The sequence below is a fragment of the Neomonachus schauinslandi genome, chromosome 9 (assembly GCF_002201575.2).
Source record: "Neomonachus schauinslandi chromosome 9, ASM220157v2, whole genome shotgun sequence".
In the NCBI taxonomy this organism is placed as follows: Eukaryota; Metazoa; Chordata; class Mammalia; order Carnivora; family Phocidae; genus Neomonachus; species Neomonachus schauinslandi.
In genome coordinates, this window is record NC_058411.1 from 2,477,150 (window position 1) to 2,489,313 (window position 12,164).

At 60.4% G+C, this 12,164-nt stretch overlaps 1 protein-coding gene across 1 annotated transcript; it reads right to left on the reverse strand.

The window, feature by feature from the left end:
* Positions 1 to 277: 277 nt before the first annotated feature.
* On the reverse strand, positions 278 to 9,516 carry AMN (amnion associated transmembrane protein). Its single transcript, XM_021679704.1, has 12 exons — positions 9,474 to 9,516; positions 8,609 to 8,727; positions 8,453 to 8,497; positions 2,673 to 2,760; positions 2,317 to 2,534; positions 2,042 to 2,179; positions 1,828 to 1,936; positions 1,666 to 1,742; positions 1,285 to 1,462; positions 1,019 to 1,208; positions 493 to 591; positions 278 to 409 (listed from the first exon to the last, which is right to left on the reverse strand). Exons 1-12 carry the CDS (start codon positions 9,514 to 9,516, stop codon positions 316 to 318), a joined length of 1,398 nt encoding a protein of 465 aa, XP_021535379.1. The 3' UTR covers positions 278 to 315.
* Positions 9,517 to 12,164: the final 2,648 nt, after the last annotated feature.

Below are 12,164 nucleotides of genomic sequence, written 5' to 3' on the forward strand. Positions count from 1 at the left end.
TTTCCTGGTGGACCCATCCTATAGTAGTGCCCGGAGCTGCCCTTTGCGGGTGGCCAGAAGGGAGGACTCTGAGGACCACCGCCCACCAGTGGACGGACTGACGAGGGCGCTGGCCGGCTCTCCACGCTCAAGCACAGGCAAAGGGGTGGGGGCACAGGAGACAGCTGATGGCAGGTGCAGGAAACCTCTTTATTGGGCAAAGCCTATCCTTGGCCTGCAGGGGACAAGGAGTGTGGAGAAGGGGGCGGGGATCTCGTAAGGTCAGAAACGCGGACATTTCGCGGGGGCGGCGCAAGGCAGAAGTGACGCGGCTGCTCAGGCCTCCGCCTCCGCGAAAAGCGGGTTAATGAAGTAGCTGCGGCTGGCGCTGCTGTTTTCCACCTTCGGCGCGGGAGGCTGCGGGGTGCGTAGAATCAAGGGGCGGGGGCGCAGAGTCAAGGGGCGTCGGCGCCCAGCACGGCCGCGGGGAGGACCGACACCCCCACCCGCCCCCTCACCGGCTCCGCGCAGCCCGCCACGTCGAACACCGGGTTGGAGAAGCCCAGGGGCGCCACGACGGGCGCGGGGGCCGCTTCGTCGCGCCTACTCCACCTGGGGAACAAGGAAGCACGTGAGCCCTCAACGCGGCTCAGCACCCCACTCCTAGTACCTGACCCCCTGCCTCCGCGGACCCGCCCCCGCGACCTGAGCCTCCGCCCCCCGGCGGATCCGCCCGGCTGTCCTGGGCCCCCGCGGCCACGCCCCGAGTACCTGAGGCCCCGCCTCGCGTGATTGAGGCCCCGTCCCACGGCCCCGAGACCCGGCTGCCCCGGCCTCCGCTCCCCTGCAGATCCGCCTCTTGGTCCCGAGCCCCCAAAGCCCCACAGCCCCCGCGCCGTCCCCGCCGCCCCGCCCTGCGAACCTGAGGCCCCGCCCCTCAGCCTCGCATCCCTGAGGCCCCCCCCGCGCCGTCCCGAGGCCCCGACCCGCGGCCCTACCGCCTCCCGGAGCCCGCGACCCCGCAGCCCCGCCTGCGTACGTGGGCCTCGGAGCGCGGCGCAGAAGCAGCGCCCCCGCCACCAGCGTCAGCAGCAACAGGAGCAGCCCGGCCGTCACTGCGCCCGCCAGCTCCGCGCGCAAACCTGAAGCGTCCAGCCCCTCCGCCGAGCCGTCCCCGACAGGCGCGCCCGACTCCCGGGCGGTCGCCGACAGGACCCCAAGGGCTTCGCCTGCAACGGAGGGCGCCGGCTCAGTCTCCCCCACGCGGGGCGGAGCAGGGGCCGAGAAAAGCGCACCCGCCGTTACCGTGCTCGGCGACATCCGCCAGGAGGGCACGGGCCAGCCGCCCCGCACCGCCCGTCTGGGGCCCGGTCTCTGCCAGCACCACCTGAATCTCCGTGTCCGCCTCCGCGCCTGCGGTCCCGCGCGGCCGGGGCGGGCGCGGCACCTTGGACACGGCCACTTGCAGCCCCTGGTGCTGGGGCTGGGGAGGGAGACAGGGTTGTCCCAGGGCCTTCGCCCTCGGACCTGCGGGGCGTTGGCGGCAGGGACGAATGGTGGGCAGGTGCGCAGAGAGTGACCGCGTCAATGAGGCAAAGTGGGGCCCCGGGGCCCCTGCGGGGGAGGAGGTCCCGGGTGGGGGCGGGGGGGTGACAGGGCGAGGGTGGAGGGGCGCCGCCCCATTACCAGGAAGGCTTGCAGCAGCCGCGCCCGGTACCGCTCCATGTCAAAGGTGGGCCCGTGGGTCAGCGACACGATGGCTCCTGCGACAGGAGGGTAGGGGTCGGCGGCGCGGGCCCTGGGGGCAGCCAGGGTAGCTAGGCTCACGTGCCGGGAGGGGGCGCTCACCGCAGAGGTCACAGCACTGCCCCTCGGGCCGGAGGGCGTCACGGCAGGCGGCCGGGGGGCAGCGACCGGCCAGCGGCTGGAGCAGGGCCGCGCAGATCCAGGGCTGCACCTGGAGGAGGGAAGCGGCCGTCAGCGCGGAGACGGTGAGGGCCTGACCGCGGCGGCAGAGGGTCGGGCGCCAGGCCCCCGCCACCCCGCTGCGCGCCGCGCTCACCTCGGCGTTGCCGCAGACGCAGCCCGACGGGTCGGCGCAGGCCTCGGGGCCCACGCTCAGAGCGCCCGGCCCGTGGAAGCGCAGGCGGCCGGCGCGGGACGCCAGGAACGCAGCCAGGTCCTCGTCGCGCGTGAACGTCTGCGAGTGGCCGGGTCACGAGCGGCGCCCGCCCGAGGAGGGGACAGCCTCTGAGTGCTCGGGACTCACGTGTGGGGACTGGCGGGGGCGGAGGCGCGGAGAGGAGACCCGAGCCCCGGCCCCGCGCGCCAGCTCACCTGGCCCAGAGCCCGGACGCTGCGGACGCGCGCGGGGCGGGCGCCCGGGCCGAGGCCCACTCGGAAGGAGGCGTCGGACGGGAAGACGACGTCGTCGTGGCGGCAGGGCACGCGCTCGGCGTCCACGGAGAAGAGGCCTTGCGCCGCGTCCCCGGAGCGCCAGAGGCGCGGGTCGTGCCACGAGAAGCGGTCGGGGTCGAGGAAGAGCGCGGGGGCGCCTGGGTGGGCGCGCGTCCCTGAGCTCCGCGGGAGCGGCGCCCCCCAAGCAGGCCCCGCCCAGACACGCCCTTCCTCCACGACCCGCCCCCGGACAGGCCCCGCCCGGTCACCTCTCCCCCCGCCCCCGCGCCCCTCACCTGCGCCACAGCCCGGGTCCCTGCTGGCGTCCGGGGCGCTGAAGCCGGCCCCCGAGGCCAGGACGAATTCCCCGTCCCGCGGCAGGAGCTGCAGGAAGCACAGGCGGAGGCGACGCCTCGCGGTGGTCCAAGGTGCCACAGGGTCCCTCCCCCGCCCCCGTGTTCCCGGGGAGGGGAGGTCAGGGGCTGGGGCGCCTGGCCCTGGCTGAGGGTCAGAGAAGCCGGAGGGAGCAGGACTGCAGGCCAAGGAGCCAAACCCAGCCTGAGACCTGGGGTGTGATTTTCTTGCTTCCCATGCCACATGATGCCTTTCCATCTGACCTAGGGGCGTGAAGAGTTTGCGGCAGGGTGACACTAGCTAGGGTCATTGCCCTCTCCCATCACCCCCGAGGACCTGTACAAGACAGGAGCCCAAGCCGCGGGGGAGTGTGAAGGCAGCCCTGAACTGTGTGAGGGCGAGGGGGGAGGTGGCAGGGAGCAGCACTGTGACCAGAGGCAGCCCCGCCCACAGGCCCTCGGGAGTGAGCCCTGGAGACAGACGGATGCGCCTCAGGAACGGGGAAGGCGTCGCGGTGCGAAGCCTGAACAAGACCTCGTTTTTGGAAAAGAACCAAAGGGGGTTGAGCCTCTATACTGTACCCGAATGTAATATAACACTGTGTGTTAACTATACTGGAATTAAAATTAAAACTTAATAATAAAAAGAACCAAAGAGGGGGATATAAATTACAGAACACAGAATAATTGAAAGGAAGAGCACACTAGGCGAGATAAACATGCGGACTGGTCCAGCTGGAGAAGGTCCAGCTGGAGAAGCCCCAGCGCCTGGGGTGTCCCTGCCGAGGGACTGCAGGGCAGAGCAGGAGAAGGTGGAGCCCCCACGAGAGGAGGGAGGATTGACAGCAGGGGGCCAAAATGCAGATACAAACGTGGGTGGGCGGGGGGGGGGGGGGATATTTGAAGAAGCAAGGAGGATGCATTTTCCAGATTTGAAGAAAGCTGAGAAACCTCAGATGGAAAGGCATCATGTGGCATGGGAAGCAAGAAAATCACACCCAGACACGCAGCAGTGTGTTTAGGAATGTCAGTGACACAGAGAACATTCTAAAAGCTTCACAGACAAAGAACAGATCACCCAGGAACACAAAAAAACTCAGAGGTCAGGTTTCTGAGCAACAACAATGGATGCAAAAAGACAATGTAATGATATTTTATGTATTAAAGGAAAAGAAGTTTCCATCTAGAATTTTATATCCAGCCAAAGCTCCATTCAAATGCAGGAGCATAAGGAAAAGACTTCAGACCGCAGCAGAGACCTGCCCTGAAAACATGCTTGGTTGGAGGAAGAAGGAAAGAAATGGGAAAGAAACATCAAAAGGTCTTGTTTGTGGAAAGACACGGACACTGAAAAGCTTAAGAAAATAAAAAGGACTGCCAGACTTGAAAACCTGGGTGAAAACCTGGGTGAAATTTCTAGAAAAATCCAAAATGTCAAAATCGACACAAGAAGCAATAGAGAATTTGCATAGACCAGCAAACGTTAAATTAAAATGCCAGTCGCTTTCCAGCACCCTTATTTTTACACGTGAAGTACACTACACTCTCAAGGAACAACTGATTTCTTCTTACAGAAGTTGTTCTGCGAAACAGAAAAAAGAGTGAAAATTGCCCGGGCCATTTCATGAGGTCTGTGTTGATCTTGATTCCAAAACCAGATGAAGAAAAATTGTAGGTTCGTTCTACTTATAAACGTAGATGCAAAAAAAAAAAAAAATCCCAAATAAAATATCAGCCAACTAGGGGCACCTGGGTGGTGCAGTCGGTTGAGTGTCCGAATCTTGGTTTTGGCTCAGGTCATGATCTCGGGGTCGTCAGATCGAGCCCTGCACCGGGCTCCACGCTCAGTGGGGAGTCTGCTTGGGATCTCCCTCTCCCTCTGCCCCTCCCACTCATGTGCTCTCTCTAAAATAAAGAAATAAATCTTTAAAAGTATATATTAGTGACTAGATCCATTACTATATTTTAAAAATGCATGGTGATCATGGGGTTCCTGTCCCAGGACTGCTCCCATCCCCACTTCCCAGTAGTATGTATGATGGTGTCCCAGCTAATGGCAGTGAGGAGTCTTAAGCCAACAAAATCAGTGTATTAGGGCAGAGGGAAGTCAGGTGTCTTGCAGAAGGGGCATGCTCTGACCTGCATCTACAGGAAGGTGCCAGGAGGACATTAGTCTCCCTATGACAGTTCAAACTCAGAAAACCTCATTAACAGGCTAAAAGGAAGGAGGGGGCAATCGTATCTCACTTGATGTAAAAAAAACAATAACAACAACAACAACAACAACAAAACACCAGAGAAGTCCAACAAACTTATTTATGATTTTTTAAGAAGCTGCTAGCAAGCTAGTAATAGAATTTCCACAATTCAATAAAGTTTACGTACCAAAACCCTACAGCAAACATTACACTCAATGGAGAAACGTGACATGCCTTCTCTTTCACACTGGAACAAGACACGGATGCCTGCTTTTGTCACTTTTGTTTAACCTAGGGGGAGGGGTCCTGGACAATGTTATTTTTTTTTAAAGATTAGTTTATTTATTTTATTGAGAGAGAGTTGGGGGGAGAGAGTATCCCAAGCAGACTCCGCACTGGGCATGGAGCCTGACACAGGGCTTGATCCCACGATCCTGAGATGGCGACTTTAGCAGAAACTAAGAGACAGACACTTAACTAACTACTCCACCCAGGCGCCCCCTGGACAATCCTATTTGGAAAGAAAAAGAAATAAAAGGAGTCAGGACTGGAAGAAAGGTGGAGCGACTCTCGTCATTCATAAAAATAAACCACTAGACGTGTAATTTTTAAAAATAGAGTACCGTTCACAAGAGAAACCACACTACAAAGTGTTCATGAATGGACCGATCTATACAAGACCTCTATGGGGACCTCTAGTATCGAGTTTTATGACGGATGATACGAAACATTTGCAGAGAAATTCATGGCCTGATGATAGAAAGCGGGTGTTCATTCCCAAACAAAATTCCAGGGTTTTGTTGTGGCTGTTGTTACCCGATAAACCTACCCTCCAGTTTCTCTGCAACAATCCGATCCACAGAGACCTGGTTGGCCCTGTGGCGGAAGAGTGGCCGGGAGAGTTGCCCCAGTGGGCATTAAGCCCACCCACAGAGCCACACAGCGTGAGGACCGCGCGGTGCCGGCGGGAACAGGCAAAGGGACAAGGGAGAACTCAGAGCGCCCTGCACCCAGGGCGGCTGAGCCACAGCCAAGGGGCGAGGCTGGTGGCCTGCGGGAAGAGGTCAGAAACTGGGCTTATTCTAAGGAGAAGAATAAAGCCGGCTGCCTAGCTAGTGCCCCACTCAAGCGTGGGCCCCTGATGGCGGAACTGCGACGTAATCACTTATTACACATGCGCTCGGCTATGGCTGAGACTCAGCAGCAGCAAAGAGATTCCTAAAACGCCACGAACACTCGTATAAGGCAGCTGATTTTGCAGCATAGATTAGGAGGGCAGCTGTTCGGCGAAGGGCACCACACGCAAAAAGTTCACAGTGAGAAGACACTTGCAGTCTCTCAAACCAACCACGGATCGATGGATAGAAAATATGAGATTCCATTCCAGACCAAGAAAACTGGGTGAATAGAAATGGGAGGGGAGAGGGGGTTCAGGAAGGGGAAAATCCCAGAGGGGGAAGCTCCAAACCTGAGATGTGTGAATTAAAACACAGCTGTGGTTGCACCTTTCACTAGGGCTACATCTGGGCAGCCAGATAATGCTGAGCACAGGGGCTCGTGGAGGAGGGGCCTCCGTGCAGCGAGGCTGGGAGGCGGTCTGGGGCCGCTCTGGGCCCATTCAGCCTGTTCCCGGGCCCCTGGACAGTTCCCACCTGGGTCTTCCAGCAGGGGTGGGAGAGTGGGGGGAAGCCCCCCAGTGCAGGAGGAGAGGCTGGGGAGGTGAGGGGGTGCCCCACAGGCCCCCGGGAAAGGGTTGGTACTGCCATTTGGACAGCTGGGGATAGAAAGAAGGGCCAGAGAGAGGAACCTGTCAGGCGATGAATGAATGAATGAATGAATGAATGTCTCTTTTAAGATCCTCAAGCTCTTCCAAAGGAGATCATGAAAATAACTAAGTCAGCAGAGAAGGGCCCCAGGCCCCAGGCCCCCACCCCGAGGGTCCCGCACCTGCTCTGGATGTCCCTCTTCCTGCTCCCGGCTGCTGCCTGCCTGGTCGCCACAGTTAGGCACGGGCAGGGGGAGTGGGCTCTGGGCCCATCTGCCCTCCCATGCCTCCCTTTGATCCTTCACCTGCTGCTGCCCCCTTCCGCACCTTAGTCTTTGGGTTGGACAGATGGAAAAGGGCATCCCGACCCCGGATCTGCCAGGACCAGGGACCACCAGTCTCTGCCCGATGCCCCCTGCCCAGGCAGGGACAGCTCTGGCTCACAGGTAGGGGTAGGGGTCCCTTGCACTGATTTGTCCTGCCCCATGAGTGGCCGGGTCCCACTGCCAATGCGGCTTTTGGAAACCATCCATTAACCAAGACATCTCAGGGAGTGGAAATAAGGCCTGGGGTCCCCAGATCCTGCATCTGGGCAAGAGATTGGGTGGGGCCGGGGCTACCAGATGCCTCCCCCAACTCACCTTTCCACACAAAATCCAGTGGCCTCTAGATGACGGCCCCAGCCCTGGCACCCACACCCAGAGCACGCCCCCCACCAACTCCACCCTTACTCAGAGCCAGCAACCCTCACATCAGTCCCACCTTGCTGGCCAGTCTGCTGTTGACAGGACAATGATCAACCCAGAAGACAGCGGGGGCTGTGGAGGTGCTTAACTAGGAGGGGACCCTGAGATTCCTGGGTCCCAGGAAATGACACTTTAAATCGGGGAGCCGTGACCCTTTCTGCAAAGGGCCAGTCAGTAAATACGTTAAGTTTTGAGGGCCACACAAGACTCCCTCATGGCCACTCAACTCTGCCTTGTGGTGTGACGCGGGCCATAGATGTTAGCGACCAAATGGGCGGGGCTGTGTGCTAATAAAACTCTATTTATTGAATTCTATATTTCCCATGCCACAAAAGTGTTCATCTTTTGGCTTTTTCTCCCCAACCATTTAAATATTTCAAAACCATTCTTAGCTCCGGCCATGCGGCTGCATTTGGCCAGTACATAGCTTGCCAACCCTGCCCTTTAACAAACAGCGGAAGTCTTTCTCCCAGGCCATATCAGAGCCCTTAACACATTCCGAAAGCTCCAGACAAGTAGGTGGCTTCTCCCAAATTTACTGGTCATGGAACCTCTCTTTCCCTCCTAATTCCCACCATTCTCTGGAACACTAGTGTCCTGCGAAGCAGTTTGAGAGAAAGACCCCGAGATTTCTGATGGGGGGTTTTAGGTACCAGACAGAGAAAGGCTTTGGGGAGAAGGGTGGGGGAAGGGTGTTTCCTGGAGAGAACCTTAGAGAAGACAGACTACTGGGGGCTGGAGGCCAGAAGCAGAGGGCATTGGGAACAGGAGGCGCCCTCTGAACCCCTTTCCAAGGCTGGGGCACAGCCTGAGCTGGGACCATAGGACCAGAGTCTGCCCTCCCATATGGGTCCCCTAACCTCCCAGAAGCCCCTCCAGAGGACAAAGGCCCAAGGCCTGCACGGTTTCCCATGTGGGTGGGGGCCGATCTCAAGGCAAGAAAGGTGCTTCCAGAGGACCAGGCAGGACCACCAGCCCCCCTCCATCCCCGGTCTCAGCCACAGCCCCCCTCACCATGTCCGAGATGCTGTGACCCTCTCGCACCAGGACTGACACCATCTGCAGGAAGAAGTGGTGTTGGCGAGCGGACACCCTTTGCCTCTCCCCGACCCCTGGCCACGCGAGTCCCCATCCCGAGCCCCCCCCCCGCCGGGGGTGGGGAGAAGGCACCTTGTTTGTGGGGAACTCGATGGCGGCGCCCGCACACGGGGTCCGGTTCTGGCTCCAGTTGGCGGCGGGTTCGAAGTCGGTGTTGGGGACCCAGAGTTTGTAGGCGGCCCGGGTCAGCGCTGGGGATGGGAATAACTGAGTGCTTCCTGCTCAGACGCCCCCACGCACAGGGGGGAAGGAAGGTTGGCCACAGAGCCCGGCCGCAGATGGGGTCGCCAGGGCGGCCCAGACCTTGTGGGAGCCCCGCCTCAGTGCTGACGAACTCCTACTGGATCTGCGGAGCCCGCTCCTATGTGCCCCCTCTAGGACGCCCGCCAAGATCTCCTCCTCGCCCCGCCCCCCCTCCCTTTGCCCGTCGCTGGAGCAGAGCACACGGCCGGGCAAAGACAGTGACAACCGACGGACCGAGGTAAAGGGTAGCGGAGGCCTCTGCCAAGTAGAAGGGGCTGGAGGGCGGGCTCTGATTGGGAGTTGTGTCCTGAGGGAACCGCGAGGGGCTTAAGAGAGGGGGACAGGGACGGGGCTGCAGTTTTCAAGCTCCCGGGCCTGGGGGCGTACACCGAGGACACGCGCCGGCTGGGGTGCAAAGGGGGAGGGTCAGCGCGCCCTCGGGGACGGGGAAACTGAGTCAGGCTGCGGAGCCCGCACATTCCTGCGCGCAGTCGCTGCTGTGAGCAGGAACTGGGGACGCTGCGCATCTCGCAAACCGACGCCGGCGCCCGAGAGCAGGGCCGAACCCCGGGTGGCGGGGGAGACTCTGGCCGGGGGCCTCGCCTCCCCAAGGCCAGGGAGCCTCTCCAGCTGCCGCCGCCCCCCCCCCCGGGCGAGCCGAGGCCCTCGGCGGTGTGTGGGGCCCCCCGCTTACCGCACAGCTGCAGCCACAGCAGGACCCGGCCCAGAGCGCCCATCCCGCCGCGCTCCCGCGTCGCCACCCGGAGACTTTGCCCCGCGGGGCCCACCTGACCGGGCGGGGCGGGCCGGGCGGGGCGGGGCGGTTACACATTTACCCCCGGGCCCCTCGAGGCGCCGGTCGGACTCGCTCCCTCCCCCACACTCAGCCCTCCAGGACCTGAGGACCTTGGGTGTCCGGGAGGAGGAGCTTGTCACGACACCCCTGCTCCGGGACAAGGGTGTGTTGGGGGGGGTTGGTAAACAACCTCCGGTTTCCCTGCTGTCTCTGACCCTGTGCGGCTGGCGCGGCACCTTCTCTGCCCACCTAATGGGGCTGGGTGCCCACCCTTCCAAGCAGGGCCCTCCTGCCTCCCCGCCTGGAAGCACCGTGGGTGGTGGCAGATGGGTCGAGCGGGGCAAGCGCCTATGAACCCACGGGGAACGGCTGGTAGTGGGCGCCTGGTGAGTGGTGGAGGGTGCGTGCACTGGTTAGCAACGGAGGAGGAACAGAAGTTTGGGGGATGGTGAGTGAACACATGAATGCACACGGATTGAGGGATGTGGATGGAGGATGAGTAGTGTGAGATTGGGTAGATGTTGCAAGGGTGATGGCGAGTGACGGGTGGTGGATGGAGGGATGGAGGAGAGTGGATTGTGGAAGGGGGGGCCAATGGATGGTGGGTAGTGTTCGGGTGGGGAAGAATGATGGAGAGCATGGAGGGTAGACAAAAAATGGTGGGTGATGGGTGAGATATAAATTATAGATGTTGGATAGAGTTTGTTGCAATGAATGGTGGGTGAGAAAAGGTGGTGGATTCTGGCTGATGAATGGCTGGTGGATGAGACTGAACGGTGGATGAGTGGATGAACAAGATTTAGGTGGACTGAGGAGCAGGTTACTAGAGGGCTGGCTGATGGGTGGATGAGAGCATGGCTGGATCAATGGATGGATGGATGGACAGGTGGACCAACTGTGTAGGGGGTGTCCGAGGCATGGGGCTGGGGTGGACGGTGGTGAGTGGGGGAGGATGGATTTGTGGGGGATGGGATGGCAAAGGGTAGGTGGGTGGGTGGACTGGGCACAGTAAACTGGATGATGGACAGTGGGTTACAGGTGGGGCGGGTGGTGAATTGATTATCAGGGGATAGGGTGACCTGTGGCCGACGGAGTCGGGCAGATGGCACCTTCTTGGTTATGGGTGATGGCAAGGGGAGGAGTGGAAGGTGGGCCACGGGGTCCAGGACGAGCTGGTGAGGGGAGAGTGACTATGGAACGGGGGACGGAGGGCAGGTGATGGACATGGGTGTGGAGGTGGAGGATTGTGAGTACTACCCGTAGGAGGGGAACGACTTAGCCTTGGGGCTCCCTGGCGCCTTCCTCCCTCCTGGCCACCCTGCCCTCTCCTCTATCCCCACCTCTCCCCTGCAGACCCCTGGGATTAGACCCTTCACTCTGACTGGTCTTTGGGTCTCCCCCACAGTCGATATTTCATCCAAGGAGGATGGGACCTGCCACTGGGAAGGGGCAGGACTTCTCTGAGTGGGAATAGGGAGGGAGCAGACCAGCTTTGCCACCCTTCGGCCCAGTGGGGTGCGGGCACCTTCTCTCAGGAGTACGGCGGAGCCAGCCCTGCCTGGGATGGGGAAGGGGTCTCCCTGGCCCTGGAGTTTGACCTTGTCTGCCTGTTGGGCTGTCAGGAAGCTCCCTCCTCTGAGGAAGCCTTGACCAGGAACAGACCGGCTATTTGGGGGTCACATCTGTTTTGCCCCTTGTCTTGCTTCTCGCTGGGAAGTAGGCAGTTCTGTGGACTGGGCCTTCTTGGGACTCCACCAGGGTGTCTGGCTCTGCTCCCCTCACCTCCTCCCACCACCCCAAGCTCAAGGCAGAGAGCTTGGGAGGCTCAGCGAACTTCACTCCCAGGCCTCAGAGCACCATAGCCATGCCTGAAAGCCCAGGCAGTTCTTCCCAAGGCTGGTGGCATCTTTCTCCCAACTCAGAGAGTGGATTGCACTGAGGCCGAGGCCCAAGAGAGGCTCTAGAGGATGGGATGTTGGGCCTTGGGGAAATGGAACTTTCTGACCACTCCTGCCCCACCTAGGCAGGCCATTCCCAGAGAGACTGTGCTGTCTGAACAGGGCAGCAAGCCTGCCTGGGCAGTCAGAGAAGTTCTTCCTAGAAGAGGTGGCGTTAAAGCCGGGACACAGAGGAGGACATAGCTGTAGCTGCAGTGTGAATGGTGGACTCAAGGCTGCAGAACAGGAGTTGGGGCTGGTGGGCCATGAGATATTGGCATCCATCTCCCCAGGCTGAAGGGGGCATCCTTGAGCAGCAGCTGGACAGGGGCCCAGAAGTGTCCAGCCATCAGAGGGTGGCCCAGGCTGGAGCCCATGCTGACAGGCAGCAGCCCTGGCCCAGAGCTGCCCGAGAGCCCCTGGGACACCTCAGGAGCAAAAAGACATGATGCAGGGCATGGCTGGACCATGCTGCAGGTGCCCTGTGTTCACAGAAGTCCCCAAACTGCACGCACAGGTGCCCTGGGTACCCGGGTACGCATGTGAGCACACACTTTGGAATTGGTCGGGACCACAACTGGAAGTAGGAGAAATGTAAAGTCCCAAGGTGAGTTTGTTCCAGTAACCAGGAAATGCCATGAAGCACCTGCTT